At 41.8% G+C, this 22,528-nt stretch overlaps 1 protein-coding gene across 2 annotated transcripts in view; it reads right to left on the bottom strand.

The window, feature by feature from the left end:
• Positions 1-13,232: 13,232 nt before the first annotated feature.
• The window catches only part of SLC39A8 (solute carrier family 39 member 8), a 66,631-nt gene continuing 57,335 nt past the window's right edge, over positions 13,233-22,528 (bottom strand). For both annotated transcript variants that reach the window (XM_084757038.1, XM_084757037.1), the window contains 3 exons: positions 15,925-16,132; positions 15,575-15,759; positions 13,233-13,455 (listed from right to left, as the gene is read on the bottom strand). In XM_084757038.1, the coding sequence (XP_084613164.1) occupies positions 13,306-13,455; positions 15,575-15,759; positions 15,925-16,132 (543 nt within the window). In that variant the 3' untranslated portion in view covers positions 13,233-13,305. The remainder of the gene's footprint in view (positions 13,456-15,574; positions 15,760-15,924; positions 16,133-22,528) is intronic.

Genomic DNA, 22,528 nt, shown 5'->3' with positions numbered 1-22,528 from the left:
CTGCTGGAGTGAGCTTATCTTTATTCTTCTTCTGGAGTGAGATTTACAGGAGGGCAACTGCTAGAAGTACTTGTTGAGTGTGTCTTGGGTGCTCACAACCACACACACTTGCGAACATCACACACCAACAGAATCAGAATGCCTTATTAGGTAGAGGTGCAGGAAATGAAAACACACTGGCCTGTTTTCAAGACTGAAAAAAAAAAGTGCCTTAAGGAAGCTTAGGTTTACAAGTTACATACAGATCAGTGGCAGTACTGGGCCCTGGCTAGTCAGCTCCTGCTTGTTGAAGGAGCCTCCTGGCTACTCTCACTGAAGCCAGAAGTTAGCTCAGCGTCAAAAATTAGAAATAGCTTGCAGATTTTAATACCACACATGTCTGAAATGTCCCTCAGCAAACAGGATATTGGATAAGAGATAAATAAGTCAGTCAGTAAAACAAAGTATTTGATAAATATGTATGGAGAGACAGAGAGAAAGACACAAGAAGAGATGTGAGGAAAGGAAAAAAGAATACTATATATAGAAATAATCCTTTGATGTCCAGACAGAGTTTCCCATGTAATATCCAGCCAGTGGGGATGTGGGGATGGACCTGCACTCTGGGGAATGTTGATTGCTGTTACTGCCTGGGATATTCCTGTTTACCAACCTGATCATACAACATTATCATTAGGTCTAGCTTCCACGGCAGCCCAGGTCTCCGTTTCCATTCTTTAGATTTTGATGGGGCCTCTTTCTTTCTCCCAGGCTGCAGTGTGCTCTGTAAGGGGAACCACTGTCCTGGAGTTCACTAGTGAGCTGAAGTGAGGAAGGAGAAGATGCTAGCACATGTTCTTACAACCCTGGTATGGTATGGAGAGACACATAGTGCTGTGCGTTGAAGTCTCGGAGATTTTCAAGATCCAAGAGCAGGTTAGTGGCCAACTATACTTTACTTGATAAAATTAGTCTAGCCAGCTGAGCAGATAAAGGCATATGCCATGCAAGATTGGCTACCTGAATCTGACAAGTGGAGCTCACAATGAAAGGTGAGAAATGACTCCTAGGAAGGTTTCCTCTGAGCACCATGTGCACTCAGTGGCACACCAGCCCCCCCTCCATAGTAACTAATAAATGAAAGCAACGTAATCATGTAAAAAAGGTTTCCTAAGATCTACTTCTAACCCATCACCACTTCTCTAGAGCTTACTTTCCTTACCTAAATTATAATGGTGATATTATTTGTTCCGCATGTTTTATAAAGTTACAATGACTGTGAAATTATATAAATTATTTAGAGATGTTTTGATGAACATAATATTTATGAAAATATTAGAATTTTATTGTGGTTTCATTAAATCATATCTCATATAAGAAAGGAAAAGCTATAGCATTTTGAGATTACTCATATATATCTGGGGGGAAAAACACCATATCGACAAAGAAATTGGAAATACCAAAGGAAAACTAAAATTAAAACAGATCTCTCAGTTGGGCAAACTAGAGGTGGCACATTATTTAATAAGCACATCTGAATCCAAGCAGAAATCCCAATAATCTTGCTAAGCATCAGAGCTTTAAATGAAAATGTCATGGGGGCACTTCAACTGTATCCCTCTAAACATAAGAGTAAGCAAATCCAGGGCTACAGTGAGGCCATCAAAACAGCATCGGATGCCAAGCAGAGCAAAGTCTGCCTGCAACTCTGAGGACATCTTAGATGCTCTCTAATCCAGTGATTTAATGTGTTTCCTTTCTGTAGCAGAGGACTTAATTATCAGCAGAGTAAAGACTGTGGTGAGCCCTGGCACCAGAGAGCCTGGACAAGCACCCACTTGCTGGGAGGAAGGCATGTGGCACTGTCATCCCACACAGCGGGCCAAGATGGAAAAATCATAGACCAAGTACTAGCAAAGAAATCTTAATAATTGATATCATATCCAGAAAAAGGAAACAACTCCAAGGATCAAAAAGGAATCTTAGTGAGCAAGGGTCGATATACCTTGGACTTGATGATGCTATTCTCAGTGGCCCAATGGCAAACTCTTGCCACATCTTGCACGTGGCTTCCAGCTTACCAGCAGCAGTGATCACATTTTGGTCAGTGAACATTTCTTACAGAAGTGACAAAGGTTTAGCTTTGAGTACAGGTGACTTGAGCTGTGAAACCCATAATGCAACACTAGGTGGACTCTTCGGTTTTGTTCCAGGTGATCTGTTCTCTCTGTCTCTCTGTCTCTCTGTCTCTGTCTCTGTCTCTCTCTGTCTCTCTCTCTCTCTCTCTCTCTCTCTCTCTCTCTCTCTCTCTCTCTGTCTCTTTCTCTCTGTCTCTCTCTCTCTCTGTCTCTTTCTCTCTCTCTCTCTCTCTCTCTCTCTCTCTCTCTCTCTCTCTCTCTCTCTCTCTTTAGGAAACACATTAAACTACTGGATTAGAGTGTCTAAGCTATCCTCGAAAGGGTGTTGTTTCCCATTTTACCTCAGACTATGTTCACAGCATACACTAGGTCTAGACAATACAAACTACTCATAAAGCCCTCAATTAACTGGACCTGGGCTAGAAATTAATTGACTGGAAGCAAATATTCATAATGAAATAAAATGGTTGACAGCTAAACTCTGCCAAGACAGGGTAAGCAAGTCCTCAATACTTCCTTCCTCACAATTATGTCTGTCAGATATATTGGGCCAAAAGGTTGAAGATGATGCTCCAACATTATAGAGAGTTTTGAGTGATTGTTCAGGGAGCAAACTGTCTCTCTCATTTTTTTCATTTTGGAAGCTGCTAACCTGCACGTCCTGTGTACTCAGGTAATTAATTTTATTCCGTCTCAAATCTCTGATGGGGTTGAAGACCAAATTGTTTAGTTTTACATTTAAGCTTAGTTGTTTAGGAGTTAAGATGCTTTTAGGTCTAGATAAATGTTTTAAGTTGTTAGAGATAGCTTTGATAGATATTGATTTAGTTGAACCAAGATAGAATAGATAATATCTTCTTCAGTGTTGCCAAATACTTTTTGACTAGACATTATCTATGTAAAACTTATTTGTTGGTTTTTATAATTATTTGCAGTTGTTTTTACTGTAAACTAAAAAATGGCCTTTTTATTAAACAGAAAAAAATTTTAAAAAAATATTCTAGTGATGTAAGATTTCTAAGGTTTAAGTAACTAAAAATAAGCAAAAATTTTAGTAAGAAAATATTCTATAGTTTTCTCAGAGACTTTTTGGTAATTATGCATATATAGAAAACGTTTCAAAAGGAAACTATTGTTAGTGGAAGTAGTGCTTAGTACATAGCAGTTATAATAAGTGATACATAAAGTCATATAACATAATTTAAAACAGTAGAAGAACTTCTTGACTAATACCTATTGACTGACTGACATTAGGCCAACACTAAAAAATACAAATGTTATATTCAATGACGTTTTCTCTGCTCTACATTACCTATTTTTATACCTGATCTTGAAATAGGAACTGCCAGTTCTGTATTTTAAAACCAGGTTGAAGGATGATCTAGTTTCTTTGCCCCCGCTGAGTCCTCTTCAGAAAGCATTTTTTACCCCCACACGTTCTGTGCAGGTGCACCATAAGACATTAAGTTCAGCTGTGAAGAGAACGTTTGGGAAAGAGACTTTCTAGTCTTAGTTCACCTGCAGACAAACACCGTCTTCAAAATGCCTTGCCCTGAGCCTCAACTCACCATCATTCCTTCAGTGAACAAATAAGAGCCCAGTGCGGTGTCCCCTGTGCTGGATTCCTTAAATCTGTGTCCAACAACACAGATAGAAGCAGGATAAGTCACTTAGGAATTCCATCTGAAAACCATGGTCACATGACTTATAGAGGGAGAGAGAATTATTCTCTTCTTCAAAATCCACACCTACTCCCCAAATCAAATTAAATGTGTCTGAAGGAAGAGCAGGGCCCATCATCCTTATGCTCTCTAAAGTGCTCAACCCCCCAGGATATGCTGTGGTGTCCCAGGGTCACAGCCACCCCACACACTTACCTCGCATTCACCACTTACAGTGTATTGCAGAGATTTGGAAGTAAAATCTTCCAAGTGCAACTAACACATGTAATGAGCGAAGGGGGGGGGGGGGAAGGTTGATAAGATGTGAAACGTGTCACCTTTCCCTTAAACTATAAGATTTATCCTTGTCCCCAGTCATATCTATTAACATTTAGAACATAAGCCAATTGGAAAATTAAAAAATCTTAAATAATATTTAACAACAACAACAATTCTTAAATAATGACTGAAACCAAAATCCCAACTGGTGTTTATCATCTATGGTAATTTGAAGGAGAAAGGCCGCTATAGGCTCATATGGTTGAATATTTGGTCCCCGGTTGGTGAGACTGTTCGGGAAGAATTAGGAGGTGTAGCCTTGTTGGAAGAAGGACGTCACCGGGAATTGGTTTGAAGTGTCAAAGACCTGTGAGATTCCCCGCGTGCGCTCTACCGCCTGCTCATGGTTTAAAATGCAAGCTCCTAAGTGTTCCAGCCACCATGCCTTCACTCATGGATTCTGCTCCTCTGGAACTGTCAGGTCATTTAAGCACTTTCTGTCATAAGTTGTCATGGTCATGGTGTGTTATCACAGCAATAGAAAAGTAATACACCTTTAAAACGCTCATCGGGGGAGGGCAAGGGGGGGAGGAGAACAGAAAATGGTAACATTTAAAAATCACCAACTTAAAATAATCATAATCCTACAGAAATATCTTCTAACAGTAAAAAGTGCCTTACATACCTGTGTCTTTCCCACCGAATTTAACACATATGTAGCAAAAGTTGAGACTGTTGTGAATAGCCTTGGCCTTCCAAATAGGAACGTCTTACTTGTTTGCATTTCCACTCTCTATGAAGAGATGCTGGTGATAATCACATTGTCTGGAAAACGTCGCCCCCAGTGTACACATACATTATAGTTTTCTCAATATCACTAGCTTTTTTATTACAACTTATTCATATTACATCCCGATCTTATCCCTTCTCTTGTATCTTCCCGTGCCCACCTTCCCGCTTTCTTCCGCCCTATCCCCTTCCCCTAGACCTCTGACAGGGACCATCAAGACTAGCGGATCTGGACTCAATAGCACTCATGTCAAAAGTTAAGGGGTATCACATTGTATTCCAGCTGTCGGAGAAAGGACAGAATCTGTTCCAATACCAAGGCCTGATAGTCAGATGCCGCTCACTCTGTGAAACAGTTCTAACTGACCCCACACCATCCCAAAGAGACTTCTCCCACCTGTGTCCAACCTCTACTCTATGTGTGTCACAGTTCTCCGCTGTGGTATCTATGAGTTGAGTCAGTCTCTCTCTCTCTCTCTCTCTCTCTCTCTCTCTCTCTCTCTCTCTCTCTCTCTCTGTGTGTGTGTGTGTGTGTGTGTGTGTGTGTGTATGTGTTTTACATGACATGATGCCCTTGAGAACAAAATGACCTCAGACCCATCTTTGCATCCCTGACGTCTAGCTTCAACAGCCACTAAATATGTTTTGTTGAGCAAATGTGTTCATTCAATCGGTCGCAGAACAAACCCACAATCCTTTTTCTCATTATCTGCAGTGATATTGAGGAATAACTTATCCTGTTTTTAGTAGAAGCAAACTTTGAACGATTAATTTTAAAAGAATTTTAAACAGAAGAATGTAATTATTCCAACACTAACCTAGATAGTACCGTGCTTCAGCATAGCGAAGGAAGGTCTTTAAAAAGTCAAGTATCTATAAAAAAAAAAAATCAATTAAAACCTTGACAACCAGGTGATGGTTGCTAAGAAACTGTAGTGCTCGGCAAACACATGGTGTCGGAAATGTGCCCTAAATTCATATCTTACATCAGGCATCTTAGAATTATCTAAGAAGTCTGATATTCTCTCTCTCTCTCTCTCTCTCTCTCTCTCTCTCTCTCTCTCTCTCTCTCTCTCTCTCTCTCTCTCTCTCCCTCGCCCTCGCCCTCGCCCTCGCCCTCGCCCTCGCTCTCGCTCTCTCTTGGCCCCAGTATGACTGATCCTTCCTTGGTCTACGAATACATCTCCCGCATCTGCTTTCTTCTCCGACCACCCCCCCTCCCTCCCTGCTCAGTGATTGGTTGTCAGTTCTTTATTCAAGCCAATCAGCAAGTGAGGAAGGATGCATGGTTACCAAATGTAAGGTCTGTGGTGGGCCATAAAAATAACAATTGCAGAGACTCCATTAACTTTATAGGTCCTTCCCGGGTGGACTGGGGCCTCCAGGCCAGTTCAGCTCCTTTTTCTAGAGGTCAACTGGACCGCAGAAGGGCCTCTCCCTCAACAGTGCTCAGGCCTATATCAGTAGTATGCTGGATTGTGCATTCATATTCCGGTACAAAATTCTCTGGAATGTGTCCAGGACAAACCTCCAAATCCTCCCAATCAGGAAAATTAGTTATAGGACTTGGCTCTTTCCTAGTGCCATCCTGATTTTCAAAACAGTGAGTCAACATCTGGATTTTAGCTTTGAAAGATACGGCCACCAGAACTGACAGACAGACGGAAACTTTGGACAGCCAAACAATGTGGGAGACCCACAAAGCATTTCTTACTGATCACAATACGGCTACACATAAATCTTCTAGCACTGTCTCCGACCAAATAAACTTTTGTAAAAAAAAAAAAAAAAAAAAAAGGAGGGGGAGGGGGAGGTGGTGGAGGCAGTGGGTTAACACGTGTCAGAAGTCAAAATAGGTAGCCTTGTAAACAAAGCCACAACCAGGAGCTGATAAATGAGGCCAAGCTATTGCTCAGATTTGTCTTACGTGGACAGTGCCCCTGCTTGTGAGAGCCGGTTTTTCTCCCAGTTCTTTGCCTAGAGTACCCACTACCTGTGCTCATTAGCAATGTCAGCCTGTGAACTGAACCCAGGAGTAGCTAGGGCTACTTCTCTCGTGACTCAGGCAGTGCCTGGTCATCTGTCCCAGCATCATACCTGAGTTACACGTCTACCCTACTGTGTGGGTGGAAGGATCTCTCTGTTCCCACATTGGACACTGGAGAGATCCTGGGTGCCCAGTGTGGAGACCCCGCAGACAGTAACGCAAGGCTCCCTGCTGAGCTGCTGAGCATTGTGGGGTCAGAGCACCTGTCCCTCCTTAGTGACTGGAAATGCCTGCTGTGGTTTTGCTGTATAGACCCAGGTGGCTGCTTCCCATCCAAAGCCATGCGTGGAACTTCAGTGGGATCCTTTGCCAAAAGCCCAAGGCAAAATCCAAGAGGCCAAGGCCATTTCCATCCGGTTCCCAATTTCCTTTTCCACAGGGATTTTTTTTTAAACTAGCTCCTGACACGCTTCCAAAGGCCACGTTCCATCTTTCCTGGATCACTACAGTGAAATATTACAGTTGTATACTTCCCAATATGGCCTCGGCTTGCCCGGGTAAAACTTTGTTATGTATTTTGTAAGGCATAGATTCTATATTGTAATGTCCTATGCAAAAGAAAAAAATTAATGAAATTGTAAAAGTGTTTTAACATGTATGCATATTTAATGACGTTTATATTTTGAAATAAAATTTATGATTCATTATTTTTTAAAAATCCCAGGATTAGGCAAGTACTTAGTGCTCTGTGGTTTAGCAATCAACAATTGAATATACAGACAGCCTTCACACAATGTACCCCAAGGTTACCCCACCCACAAGGTTACCCCAACAGGGTCTGAAGTAAGGCGTTACCTCCAGAATTTTACAGCAGAGGACCTAAATGTCTGAAAGAATGTGTTTAAGAGCTAGAAATGTGTTTGAAATAAATATTTACATATTTACCTGCTGTTTGAAAATAAACTTAGTTGAAAAGTAAGAGAAAGCCCAGAGGTTGGTGAGATGCTTTGGTTGGTACAGTGTTGCCACACAAACACAGGGACCTGAGGTTTGATGGTTTGATCCCTGATACCCACATAAAACATGCCTGGCATAGCAGGGAACATCCATAATTCCAAATGCAAACTACACTGTGTATGCATGTACAATGGCACAACGAAACCCATTATTCTGCATAATTAATACATGCTAATAAAAAGAATAAAATAGCTATAATCCTGGTCATGGGCTGCATGCAGACAGGTGAATTTCTCACTAGGTAAGCTTGAGTGCCTGCCGGAGCCTGGGTCCCTGGAGACCACAGCAAACCCCAGTCATGGAGGCCCACACCAGTAATCTCAGCTCTGGAGAGGTGAAGACAGAAGGATCTCTGAGGCTTGCTGGCCAGACAGTCTAGCTGAGTTGCTTAGCGAGGGACTCTGTTTCCAAAACAGTGGGGTTGGAGAGGATTGGGAAAGACAGTGGACATCAGCTCCTGGCCCATAAACACACTCAGAAGCAAATGCATGCAAACCTGTTTAGAGCAAAAGATGCTCAATTACACACTGCCATATTTTGCTTTCTTTTTGTTGTTTGTTTTCTCTCTCTCTCTCTCTCTCTCTCTCTCTCTCTCTCTCTCTCTCTCTCTCTCTCTCCCTCCCTCCCTCCCTCCCTCTCTCTCTCTCTCTCTCTTCCCAGATACAGCGTTTCTCTGTGTGTAGCCTTGGCTGTCACTGATCTCATTTTGTAGACCAGACTGGCCTCAAACTCACAGAGATCTGCCTGCCTCTGTCTCCCAAGTGCTGGTATTAAAGTCATGCGCCACCATTACTCAGGCTCATTTTTGTTTTGTTTTGTTTTCTTAATGACAAAAATCTTTTTTTTTTTCCATAGTAGTGCATCCAGCTGAATGCAGCATTACCTCGTTTCTTTTCCAGCCTGATATATTCCTGCGACTCGTTCTGGTAATATATACTAAATGGATACTGTTGTATCTTACTTCTAAAATGTATTGCTTTAAAAAGGGTAAGGAAAGAGGTGAGCGTGAACTTTCTGCCTTTATCTCCAGTCCTCCTTCCTGATGTGTGGAGTTTTAGAGTTCAAAGCCAGCTCTCTAGGAACCATCGTAGGATATAAAGCATCTTGGAAGTGGGGGCCACAGTCTAGCTACAGAACAGCGGGCAAATGGAAGGAGTCTGAGACTACAGGGCCAGCCCCATGTTTCGGCTCACACCTCGTCTACAAAACTGAGAGAAAAACCTCTTAGTTCTTATGCATCAAATCCTCAGTGCCACGATGCTACCAATTCTCTTACAACATCTAAGATGCATCTTCACGACGCCGTGTAATTCCCAATGCCTACAGAATGCTATCGGAAAATAATAAACTGTGGTGAAAGGGCCCACGTGTCCTAACTAACGGCATGACATTTGGAGTTTCCAGCTTATCCAGTTTCTCTCGCTGACTTTACAGAGTATGAGCAGAGGCTCTAGTTCTGGAACCACACAGAAGTCAGAGTCTTCAACTAGGAAGCCAAATGAGCATGAGAAAATGCTCGGTGCTTCCGTAGCACAGAAAGACTCTGAAAGAAAAACCAACCAAGTACAGGGTAAGGAAGACAAAGTATCCATTAAGAATGATCTGTGGTAACGCAGCCAAAAGGATCCATTTGAGAACCTCTTGCACCGCCACAGACCTTAAGTAAAACACAGAAATTGTCCGGAACTCATGGTAGCCTCTAGATAAAATCAAAGAGAGACCTAAAGACAAATAATACTGAGCAAAGCACAGAGAGACAGGCATTTAAATATGGTATATCAGAAATACTCAATAGGGTCTAGGGTCTCACTGACCATCTAGAAATTACGACCATCCATAGCCTCCGGAGACTTCTAACACTGAGCTCACAAGTTGGCACATTCCACTGCTGCTGCAGCAAGCCAGGGCAGAAGAGCAAACCGAAGCTAAGCAAACATCAATTATCCCCACTGGCACCGAGCTGTGGTACAGTCGCACATCCTTAACTGCATGGGTAAGGGAAAGAAACCACTTTCATTAAAAGGATTTAGGTAAGTATTAGAAGGAGGTGGCCCTAGAGATAAATTATCATTAGTGTTAGGTGTCTTCAATGAGGAAAAATGAAATAAAAGATACTTCATAGGGACTACTTAAGACTGCTTAAACCTGTCTATTCTTTACTCATAACTGGACTTGGGCATCTCTGTCCTTTGGCATAGGAACTTGAATTTCCAGCCATTACAATGGGAAGCCACACCCTAAAACCATGACTTTATCAGCTGGCCATACACCAGCCTCTCTGTAGGACAGGGCTGATCTGCTTTGTGATCCTCCATTTCCGAAGATGCTTTGTGACACTGCAGTTACCATGGTAACGGGGTCTGCTACAGTACCCTATACATGCCAGCTGTTAGTATCCATTCCTTAAAGTTTAACAATGAGAATATATCCCAACATATTATGCAGTAAACTTTTTATTTATCCTGGTAGCATCTCTAAAATCTAATGTTTATGCTGGTTTAGCAAAATAGTGATTGTAGGTTCTCTAATGTCCATCACCGAATAGTTTGCTAGGTTACCAGGCCAGGAGTCCTTCTTGTTGAGTAAGTTGCAAATCCAGCAAAAGAGCTGTTACTAAAGTGAGCCAAACAAGCCAAAGAAAAAGCCAGGAAGCAGTGCCTCCCCCACTCCACACCCCCCCCAACCCCAACCCCTGCCAAGGTTTTTGCTTTAGTTCCTGCTTTAGTCCTGACTTCCCTCAGTGATGGTTTGTAACCTATAATATGAAATAAATCCTTTCTTCTTCAAAAAGAAAAATAAGACGATAGAATATTCATGCCGTATAATGAATGCCTCCATAGAAGATAGGTTAATTGACAGGATTATGCTTACTTGAAAAAAAGTTAAGCAGGGTAATTTAGACGCCATCATGGCTTTCCTTCTACCTCCAATGAGCAATTGTCTTTGCTTTCAAATCAGCATTGCCCAGCGCCCTTTGTTCTACAAAATAAAGGAAAATGATTAAAAAGCCAAATGACAGAAAGCATGCCAAAAAGTTAACAGACATTCCACATGTACAAGGTGTTGGCTATTCACCTTGACTCCGGCAGGCTCCCTTTGTAAACTTTGTAAACCCTCAAGGCAGGAAAGTGGCCAGATCAGGCCCCCTCCTGAGGAGCTCTAGCACCCAGGCCCAGCCTTCCACCCCCAACTTCCCTAAAGGCCCATTTTCTAAAGGCAGTAACTGGCATTCCCAGGCCAGACTCCTCTCCACAGAAAAATCCATCAATAGCTAAGCAGGGAAAACCCACCAATCCCTGAGCTACCTCAAGCTCAAGACTTGAAATCTCACCAATCCTCACCCTGGAAATCTCTACCTTGGCAAGCTCTGACCCCTAAGAAATCCTATATGAGCCCTGACTACTGTTCAGTTCTCCACTGTCTTCTCCTAGGAGCAGAGGCAGCCACTCCTGAATTCATCCCTCCAAACCCTGGATTTGTCCCTTTAATGGGATTTGCTGTCTAATTCCACTCTCTCATCAGAAGAAGCCAAGAAGCAAGGAAGACAGGGAGAAGCTAAGAAGTGGAGCAGGGCTGGGGCTCCTGAGCTTCTCAGCTCAGCGGGGAATATTCTCTCTTGAGAGCTGCAACTCTGAAGCACAGTGGTGCACTGGGGAAGTGTTATGCTGTATCACTCCCGGTGCAGCCAGGGATATCCTCCCCCAGGGCTGCAGTGCACCTGCTGCGGGGGCTTGCTCTCAGAGCTGTGTGGTCTCTGGGCTCCCCAGTCCCAGGATACCTTTCCATCCGAGCAGGAACGACAACACAATGAAGATCACTAAATTATCTTTTAAACTATTGTTTCATAAATCATTTCTTTAAAAGAAACACACACAAACCTGTACTTTTAAAAAGCAAAGATTATTCAGCACAGATGCAAAAAAATGTAATAATATAGATTGTTTATTGAAATGAAAAATAAATCTTTGTAGGATTTATTTGCTAGATATTTTTTGAAATAAACAATACAGCATTAATTTCCTATTTGTCTCTACCCTCAACTACACCAAGTACATGATTGTCACTCAAAATAGAGACATCGTAAGAGGAAAAATAACAGACACAGTACATGGCTTCAAAGTTGTTTACTGTTTGGTCAAATAATATTTTTCAGTTGTCAGTCATAAGTGAAATACACATAAATATATATGTGAAAGTTTGACAAATTTGCATTGCTCTTGTATGAACATCTTTTGCCTTATAGGAGAACATAATTCCTGAGATAACTGTTGGTTTCTATTAACATTTTCATCACTGGCAAGTCCCCTTTTTTCAAGTTACTTGGGAGTCTGAATCGAGATTAGGGTGTTCAGTTCAGACTAATTGTCTACTACCTGCTCAAAAACTCAACAAGATCTGTCTTTTACAAAAGGTAGAAAAAAATAACCACAGCTTGGTGAGTTTTTCCAAAGGTATACCATGTAGGGGGAAAAAGCAGGCTGAACATAAAAGACGATGTTTCCAACTGACTGTCAATCACCCCTAATGAACACATGTTTCCATAGTCTCCCGTCTCTGACACAGCACAGCCCAGCTGTTATTTTGCATTTATTGAAAATTTCCCTGCTAAATAATTATGCTCATCTTTAAAAAGTAAATTGCTCAAGATTACATTCAATTTCTTTCTCCCCACCCAACATCGCGTTCACCATCGTCTCAGAGCTAAGCCCGGAGCAGTCTTGCACACTCCCCCAGTATTCCTGAGGGGTGGAACCCCAACACTAGCCACTGCAAGGCGCTTCTGGCCTTTTGCAGAGTCTGGTCAGGTTTACACTCAAGCTTCATAGGGCTTAGCAAGCCTTTCCGCTGTTTCCTAATTCATGTTACTTTGCAATAGCTTTCAAAACAACCCTACGAGTCACTAATTGAGACATAAAACTGAGCAAGCACTGTGAACAATCTTTCTTTCTGGGGTTCATTAGGCACCGGCATCATTCATATAGGCACTGGCGCTGTTTTGATTTTCTTCCACATTTGATGCACCTGCCTTTAAAAGCAGTCGAACACATTAATTGAAAGAAAACCACTCTGAAAATACTTGATTTTTTTTTCCCAACCAAGTTTTAAAGCCTGGTGTTTTTCTCTGGGTCTGTATGTCTGTGAGTGTGTGTGTTTTGCTTCACAATAATTTTCTAATATGCATAAACATTGAAAACTAGGCATATACCAAAGGCCTCATACACCGTCCATTTCAGACTGAAACCAAAAACCTTTTAAAGAAATTTTAAACAACAGAGTCCACTTATTTTACATGTCTAAAACCAGTCACTAGACTCCTTAGCCTCTAGCTGGAAATAAATTTTTCTTTTAACTAAATAGGATACACGTTTTTTTAAAAAAAAAAAATCCCTTTGGAGATGTTTTTGTGTCGTTGTTTATTAATGCCTTCCTTCATAACATCGCATCCCACTTCCTGCTACTGCAATTCGATATCCCCTGCATACAAGGTGATGAGCAGGATGGCAGTGAATCCGGTTAGCATCCCCGCATTCTGGATCATGAAGAAGGTGAAGTCCTTTTTCCTTCCAGTTACTTTTTCTCTCAGCATATCGTTCATCTCTGGAAACTAGAAGGCACATTATTAAATAGCTGTCGCCATCTTGTGGTGAAGCAGAAAGATGAGCATCTTACTTTGGACTACCAACGTTTTGGGTCCAGGTCTGGTCATGAGGAACTCTAGGGCTTCTGGGCACTCAGAGTGAAAGAATTGAAATGGTCTCGTGAGCTGCACAGCCAGATGGGATGTACCCAGGTTGATGTGGTCTCCCCTCCACTCTCTTCTCATAGGCCACTGTCTACACTACAGATTTTAAGGAACTCAGCTTTCACCCTCGGGCACACATTCCTGATTACTTACTTCCTCTACTTCTTTCCGTATTATACTAGTCTCCTCTTAGACTCCTCTTCATCTCTCATTATATATACAACTTCTCCTCTTATTTCACAGTATTTTAAATTATTTGTAAATATTCAATCTCCTGTATGGCTTGCTTTATTTTGTTGCTTCTTGTTTAGCCGAGGCCGGCCTACAACTCACTACACAGCTGATGATGATCTGGAGGTGCTAATCGCCCTGCCTCGCGCCACCACACCGTGGTCGTGCACAATGGATCCGTCCTGCTAGATGTGCGACATTTTTGTTTGCTTAAATTTCGATTTTTCTCCTCTGGAGAGAAAAACCTCATGAAAGCAGCTATTTCACTCATCTTATAATTTTCAGGACTAGCTGGAGGGGGAAAGGTTTATCAAAAGTTTGTGTATCTGACTGAATCAGTTTTTTTGAAATAACTTTATTTACTTCTTCAGTTTGTTCTGTTCCACTTGTGCCAACCTTACATAACAACAGGGTTTTTAATAAATTGTACATTATTATAATACTTTCATTATAGTGAAAACAAGTAAAATCCTAGATGTTTTAATAAGTAAATAAATAAATACATTTGCTGTTTCTCAGCAAAAGCATCCATTGTAAAGGCTACATAGGTCACGTGTCAGCCAAGTTTTAGAAACACATTTTGGTATGGTCTGTTACATATGCTGTGGTGCCCTGCATCAGCCATGCTAGGGATCTCCAGCATCCACAGGCGAGCCATAGGACTGGTGTGAAGGCCTTACTGGGATAAAATGGACGATAGCTCTAAAATGAGGAAACTACTATGTCACCTAGAACATCACTTGTGTTGGTTCTGTGAAGGGACTGACTTTAAGAGAGTCTTTGGAAGTCTTGGGAAGAAGCACCCACATCTTTCTTTCACAGTCTGGACTAAAAACAGTGTGTGACATAATTCTGCAAAGAAAAAATGTAAGTGCTGTGAGGGCTCTAGCAGCTAAAACCTCACTTTTTCAAGGGTCTCCACTGAACAATGAACTGAGCCAGACTGTTAGGATTTGCAGCTTGTAATATAGAGGAGAGATATTAGATTATTGAATTTTATGCAAAATATTAACTTCCAAATGGAAACCAAATACTCTCTTTGATTTTCATACATTTAACACATCATTATCTAGGAAACTATTCATGATGTACTTGAAAACACACAAGGTATTTTTCTACACAAACGCACACGCGCACTCTCTCTCTCTCTCTCTCTTTCTCTCTCTCTCTCTCTCTCTCTCTCTCACACACACACACACACACACACACACACACACACACACACAGAGGCATACATCTACAGACATAAATGTATACTGATACAAGTAAATATTCTGAAATTATAATTTTTACTTCATTTAGTATAATAGCTTTAGCTCACTTCAAAAGCTTTCATTGTGAAACACTTTGAATAAAAAATAAGTTATCTACTATACCAAGTTATTTATTCTTTCAAATGTGACATCCTTATGCAAGAGAAGAGCCAGGCCTATAAGAACCTACTATAATAGAAGCCATGTTTAATTCATCACACAGGAAAAGGAAGCCTTGAGAAATAGCTTCATTCTAGTAAAAAGTGTTTACTCCATCACTGTTCATAAGATCAGACACCAAGAACCAAAGTCAGCCACTCCAAGTTACCGTTGGTGCATATTACTTACAAAGTGTGCTGTGCTAGGGTGGGAAAGTTCTGGTTGCCCGCCAGAGCCTTGAAGACAGTAAGAAAACAAAGGCTGCCCTTCAACTCATAACCCAGATGCTCAATTGTAAAAGTCAAGTTAGCACAAAGTAAAATACTTGAATGTCTTACCATATCTGCCAGAGAAATGTAGAGGAACATGCCTCCAGCCAGTGCAAATATAATATTCGGAGCAAAATTGTTGCCCACCAAAATGCCGAAAGCTAGCCCAACGTAGCAGGAACAGGCAGAAAGGAAGTTGAATAGCAAGGCTTGTCGAGTGCTCATCCCGGCATTGAGCAAGATCACAAAGTCCCCTAGAGGAAGAGAACATCATGTGAGTTGTGCTTTCTTCTGTTAAGAATGAGATTTAACAACAACAGCAGCAGCTTCCAACAATGGGGCACTCATCTCAGTACATGAGCAGGATTTTCCAAGTCCACAATCCAATCTCCTCTTGCCGTGTAACCCGAGGCTCTCACCTAACTCATGAGGAAACTCCTCACATAGGATCGCTATGGAAGTACTGAGTCCCTGAAGTAGAGACAAGGTGCAGGAAGCTCCGATCGCCAAGCCATCGATGAAATTGTGCAGGGCATCACAGAGCGTGATCATCCAGGCAATTGTGCCTATTTCTGACAGTTTGGGCCCCTTCAAACAGGTGCATGAACTTGACTCTGTTTTTCCATCCTGTGAAAACAGCAGAAAAAAAAAGTTAAACAGCATGATAGCTGATATTGCTTGACCATTCGAGAAAATCCCAAGAAGTAAGAGATGGGTTATGTCCCGGGGAGACAAATTGTTCCGACTAACAGTCATTGGTGGCATATGAGAAACCCTAATAATACATCACAGAGTGGAGGAAAACTCTTTCAGCAGGGACAAAAGAAATGGATTACTTGACATACCTTGAATAAGCCCACTTACAGACATTTTAAATTAGTCACCTGTTAGATCAATCCTTTGACTTGTATGAATAAATTCTTACGACTGCCTTCCTATGATGTAACAGATATTAACCTAGAAACTTGACATATTCACATGTCTTAAAGTTATTCAAAAACCAAATTGAAAGTCATCTTCATATTATAATTTAAATATGACATCAATAATTAAAGCACAATGACATCACGACACATTCATTCTATTTCCCATGTCACTGTGTGACCATCAGCAAATTATTCTGTCAGTTTCTTCTGCTGTGAAGCGAAGTGAATGTACAATGATCCATCCATTCCTCAACAACTAGTCAAGCTCACTCTGCTCTGGGTACCACCCTGGGGGCTCTCGATCTCTGCTAGTCTTAGAAATTCTATCAAGTGTGATGGGCGCAGGCTTGCCTTTGCACTAACACTTATCTTAAAATAGCAATAAAAATAGGAAATCGTCTATATTCTCACAAGGAGTAGATTCTTTATGATAAACTGAAGTTCTATAACATCAACAATTTTTAAAGACCCCAGTGATAAATGCCTACTAAAGCACTTAGCAGAAGCTGCAGGAGGCAGTACAATGTAAACTTTACTATAAGTAGGAAAGCAGTTTACATCCTAATTCTTCTCCCCAAATCTATCATGTACCCAATCAGAGTATCTGCAACACCGTTTCTCAAATACTATGCAAACTGTTATGGGAAAGTAAAGTCTTTAACTTTGAGAGGAGCATCTGCATAGGAGAAACGAAATATAAATTTTCAGCTGAGTTTTTTTTTTTTTTAAGCTGTGCAATTATGTACACAACCGAGAGGGGCTTCTTTCAGAGTGACTGAGAATGTTAACATTCACTCCAATGCTGGTGCATTACTCACGACACAGTGGCATCCTACTCACATAACTGAGTATGGGTCTTAGAATACATATTTTAGCTGTCCACAAGGTGAAAATCTGAGTCTTTATGGAAATGGTTTTTTGTTGTTGTTGTTTAAACATGTCAAAAGTCACCTAGAGCAAATAAAGCCTTCCATTGCTCTACAACAGTGCTTCTCAACCTTCCTAATGCTAAACCCTTTAATACAGTTCCTCATATTGTAGCGACCCCCAACCATGAACTTATTTTGTTTCTACTTTGTAATTGTAATTTTGTTAGTGTTATGAATTGTAATGTAAATATCTGTCTTTCCAAAGGTTTAAGGTGACCCCTGTGAAGGGGTTATTTGACCTCTTAAAGGGGTTGTGACCCACAGGTTGAGAAGCACTGCTCTACAAGGCGAGAGCCATTTATAGTTACTGTCTTAATTCTCACACTGTGGTTACTGTGAAGTAGTGGCCACAAAGTCTTGAGCAGGTCCCAGGGCCTGTTTTAAGCACTTAGAATATTTAATTTACCTCAAAGAATTCTAAGTAAAAAAACCTATGAAAAGTACTGTAGATCAGAAGAAAGTAAAGCACAGAAAAGTCAGTAAATTTACCCAGTGCTTAAAAACAAAGCAAGTGGGTGCCTTTGGCAGCAGTGGCCAATGATTGCTAGCTAATGAGGTGGAGGGGTCTCCTTTGTGGAGGGCCCTGAAAGCAAGTCACATTGAGAAATCTTCCTGAATCCTCCTCATCCCCCAAAACTCTTCTGAACATTAGAAGCAGCGATAGAATAAGCCTCTAATATCCTTTACTTTAAAAACCCTGCGTATTATGACTTTCAAGTACTTGTTGGCAATTCTGAGTTGTTTGCTCACTGAGTTTCAGTAAGTTTCTCCTTAGAAATTCTTGAGTCTTAAGGCCCACCCCATGAGAAGGAACCCATGCCTTTAATTCTCAGGTGGCCAAGAACCTGAGAGTAGAAACACCATGAGCCTAGGGCAAGACCAAACACTATTTTAGACTAGAGGTGTACAGCAATAAAATTACTCCTAACAACATTCTGCTATACCCATAGATGGGTGCCTCTCTCGCACATCATCAGAGAAGCTTCCTCCTACAGTAGATGAAAACTAAGAATCTGTAGCCCGTAGAGTTGCCTGCAAGTTGGGCAGGGAGTGCCAGGGTTGCAGCTATTTTTGAGTTCTCACCTGTGTAGGAGTGGGCTTTTAGATAATGCAGCTGCCTTTGCATCAGTAGTAACAGCCATAAGTAGCCCCTTACCCCTCATCCATACTTTGGTAAGTAACCCCAACAAACTGATTGTTTTCCCACATTGAAAAAATAAGTAAATAAATAAATAAAAATAAAAATCCTGGGTCATCTGCACAAAGCAACTGCCATCTTCTCTCTAGACTAGGTCCTTTTATTTTACACCTTTCTCTTAAGTGCGTAGCATAATGAATAATAATGATCTTTGGTGAAAGTGCTGAGTCAGGAAGCAGCGGCTGCTGCAGGGTAAAAAAAAGGTACCCATGGGGCCAGCCTCAGAGACAATGACTTCGATGTAGTATAACACACTGCCCAGTTACACCTAATGAGACAGATTTGAATTACAGTAACTCTTCCCTTCCCCACTTGGCTTACTTAACTATTCACATGTTTATAATTTGCTTGTGATGATTTAGGGAAACATCTGCAAGATCTAACCTTGAAAGCCTATGTGCAAGGTGTACATACAATTTACCTTTGCTTCTACAGAAGAAATTATTGCCACATCAGGCGCAATCCTCTTACCTCCAAGAACAGACCACACTGGCTTTGTTTATTATTGCCTCCTTTGAGCTCTGTGCGCTTAGGTCTCAAATTATACTGTTGAGAAAGTTAGGAGCTATGCATTTTTAATAGCTTTGGAGCAAACCAAAGTCACCAAGGAGGCAAACAATTGCAGTTCTTTCATAATTCACCTGGAATAAATCACTGAGCAGAGAACAGTGAATAAGCTAAATATGCTAGTAAATTTTCCTCTCTTCGGCCTTCTTTTTAAACTTTTGCCTAATGTTGCAGCCGCTACCCTGTTGCTATCGTTTGCCTGGTTCTGTGTTTGATTTTACTCTTAATATATTCATATTACATCTTAATTGTTATCCCATCCCTTGTATCCTTCCATTCCTCCCTCTCTCCCATTTTCCCCTTACTCCCCTCCCCTATGACTCTGACTGAGGGGGACTTCCTCCCCCTGTATATGCTCATAGGGTATCAAGTCTCTTCTTGGTAACCTGCTGTCCTTCCTGAGTGCCACATTACTCTTAATGATGACATTTCAAGCCTCAGCCTTGTCCTGGCTGAGGCCTAGTAAAAAAGACTGTGAGCCCAAGATCCACAACTGTTTCTGGCAGGGGGAGGGGGAGTTTGGGGGGAATGTTAGGGGAGGCTGACCAGATTGACCCTGTGAGCTTCAGCAAGACTTTTTCCCCAAAAAATCTTTTATTTTATTAATTGAGCATAGATTCTTCTCTCATACAATACACCCTGGCCACAGTTTCCCCTCCCTCTACTCCTCCCAAGCACCCCCATCTCTCCTCTTCCCCAAACCCACCCCTTCCCCTTGTCCCTTCAAAAAGAAGCAGGTCTCCAAACATGACAAAACAAGATACAATAATACAAGGCAAAAGGCCTCATACCAGGATTGGACAAGGCTAGCCAATAGGAGAGAGAGAGAAAAAAAAAGAGTCTCAAGAGCAGGCAATAGAGACAGAGACACAACACCTCCCACTGCTGGGTGTCCCACAGACATACCAAGCTACACAACTATAACCTACACGCAGAGGACCTAGCACAGACCTACACAGGCTTGTCCCTGTGCTTGTCACTGTGAGCCTCTATGAGCATGAGCCCTGCTTAGTTAATCCAGTGGGCTGTGTTCTCCTGGTGTGCTTGACCTCTCTGCTTAGTGCCTCTTGTCTGACTGGTTAAAGCAAATGGAATCAGACAAAATGTGGGATACACAGAACGGGGGTGGGAAGAGTATCACTCCCTGAAGTTATGAAGGCAGATGAGAGACTTAGTGGACACGGGACATAAGCTGATGGGGAGGAAGCAGAAGCAGGAGGAAGAAGTTCTAGTAGCCGGAAATGCTGATAGTGGGGGATGCCGATAGAGGGAGATGGCAATAGCGGGAGATGGTGCTGAAAGCGGGAGATGGCGATATGGAGCGGTTTCCTAGTGGAAGAGCCTCAGTATCACACAGAAAGTTAAACAGGAAGAAGAGGCATGGAGGGGCCAGGAGAGGAAAGGGAAGCACAAGGTGGGAGGAAGAACCCAAGTGGAAAGGAAAATGAACAGGAAGGGAGGACAAGGAGGAAGAAGACTGGAGGAGGAACAGGAAGGAGGAGAAAGAGAGAAGGTGAAGATAAAGGGGGGAAAGAGAGGGCAACAGGAAGGAGGAGGGAGAAGCACAGAGGACAGGAGGTGGCGGTTGCCCTCCAGGAGAACACTGATCACATAAATACAGCTCGTCCCTCCACAAAACACTTACAGTATTCGGGCTTTTTCACAAGTAAAGTCCAAAATGCACTGTCAGAACAAAAGTAATAAAACTGCATGGCTAGTGGATACTTTTCTGTAAAGTCCTTAATAGTCTAAGAACAAATACATTTGAAAGATTAAATGCAAAATTCTCGTCATGGTGCTCTTTGGGAGGAAACACTGTGGGTATTGTTTGTAAAGAAAAACATTTTATAAAATATTTTCTAGCTATTATAGATATCTTTATGGTCATAATATATTTAAATGTGGTGAAAGAGTAAACAGCAGAGCCATGGTTAGCAGTGGGCATGTGAGAGAAAGACCAATGGTAGATCCGAGAGGACTTGAAAGGTTCTGCCCCTGACTAGAAGAGTTCATGCAGTGGACCACCTGCCACACTGGCTTTGTGTGAAGGAAGGAGTGACTATCCCACAAGAGCAAGCCTTGTCATTTGTTTTATGGTCCTAGATAACACACAGTCAACCTCATTGTGCGCTGAGGGAGGCCACATGAGCCAAGATTCACAAGCATGTTTTTATGACTTATTGTGTCTACACTTTATTGGCGAGCAGGGAAAGACAAAGAGCCATTTGAGGGAAAGGTTAAATTCTTTATTCCCACACTGCAAATATAATTTTCAGAGGGAGTCCTGGTAGAAAAGCCAAAAGGGAAAGTAGCAACCTACAGAAAAATACATTGATAGCAAAAGGGTCTAGATGGCAAGAAATGAAAACTATGTAAATAAAGGTAAAAAACAAAATGTATCTATGAATGAGAATTAATATAACTATAAAGTAAGTAATAACAATAAAATGAAGTTGAAAGACTTCAGCTTTAAACAGAGGATGGTTTAAGAAAGGCAGTTTGAGCCAGGTGTGGTTGTACAGGCCTTGAATGCCAGCATTCAGGACACAGAGGGAGGCAGATCTCTGTGAAGCCAGCCTAGTCTATACCAAGAGTTCCAGGAAAGTCAGAGTGACATAGAGAGACCTGTCTCAAAATCATAAAGGCGGGGAAGAGGGGGCAGAGGGGAGAGAGGGGGATGACACTGTAGGAGAATGCATTTACTGGTAAAAAGTTATAGGCCTTGACTTGGAGGACCCTGCCCTCAAGTCTGAGATGTCTGCCCTTGGGAAAGGATTCTCATCGCTTTTAGACCCCTAACTTATAAATGAAAACAAAATTACTTCCACTGTGATAGGACTGAATGAGATGCTATTTATAAACCCGTAAGTGCACCACAAAAAGAGCTTCATTACGTCACATAAAATGCAGAAAGAAGGAATAACATTACAAGGAAGAAAAACTAACACTGCTGAAGAGTTTCAAAGACAAAGGATTTGTTACGTATGATCCTTGAATGTATTCAGGGGGGCCTACTGTCCAAGCTTACTAAAGAAAATAAGGAAGAAAAGTTAAACCTACAAACAGAGGACTTAAATAAAATAAGAAAAGAAAACATCAGGTCTGCTCAAACTATTGCACTAACCAAGGACAATACAAGTAGTAAACATCGAACCCCTACTCTGATCTACTCAATGGACAGGACATTCTCCACAGTTATGTGGAGAGCAGGGACTGACTTCGACATGGACTCTGGTGCCCCATATTTGACCACCTCCCCTTGGTAGGGAGGCCTGGTGGCACTCAAAGAAAGAATAAACAGGCTACCAAGATGAGACTTGATAGCATATGACCATATAGTGGGGGAGGAGATCCCCCTCAGTCTTAGACCTAGGGGAGGGGAATAGGGTGAAAGCAGGAGGGA

The sequence above is a fragment of the Acomys minous genome (genome assembly GCF_964271855.1).
Source record: "Acomys minous genome assembly, chromosome: 14".
NCBI lineage: Eukaryota > Metazoa > Chordata > Mammalia > Rodentia > Muridae > Acomys > Acomys minous.
This window is presented reverse-complemented; position numbering and strand designations above follow the sequence as displayed.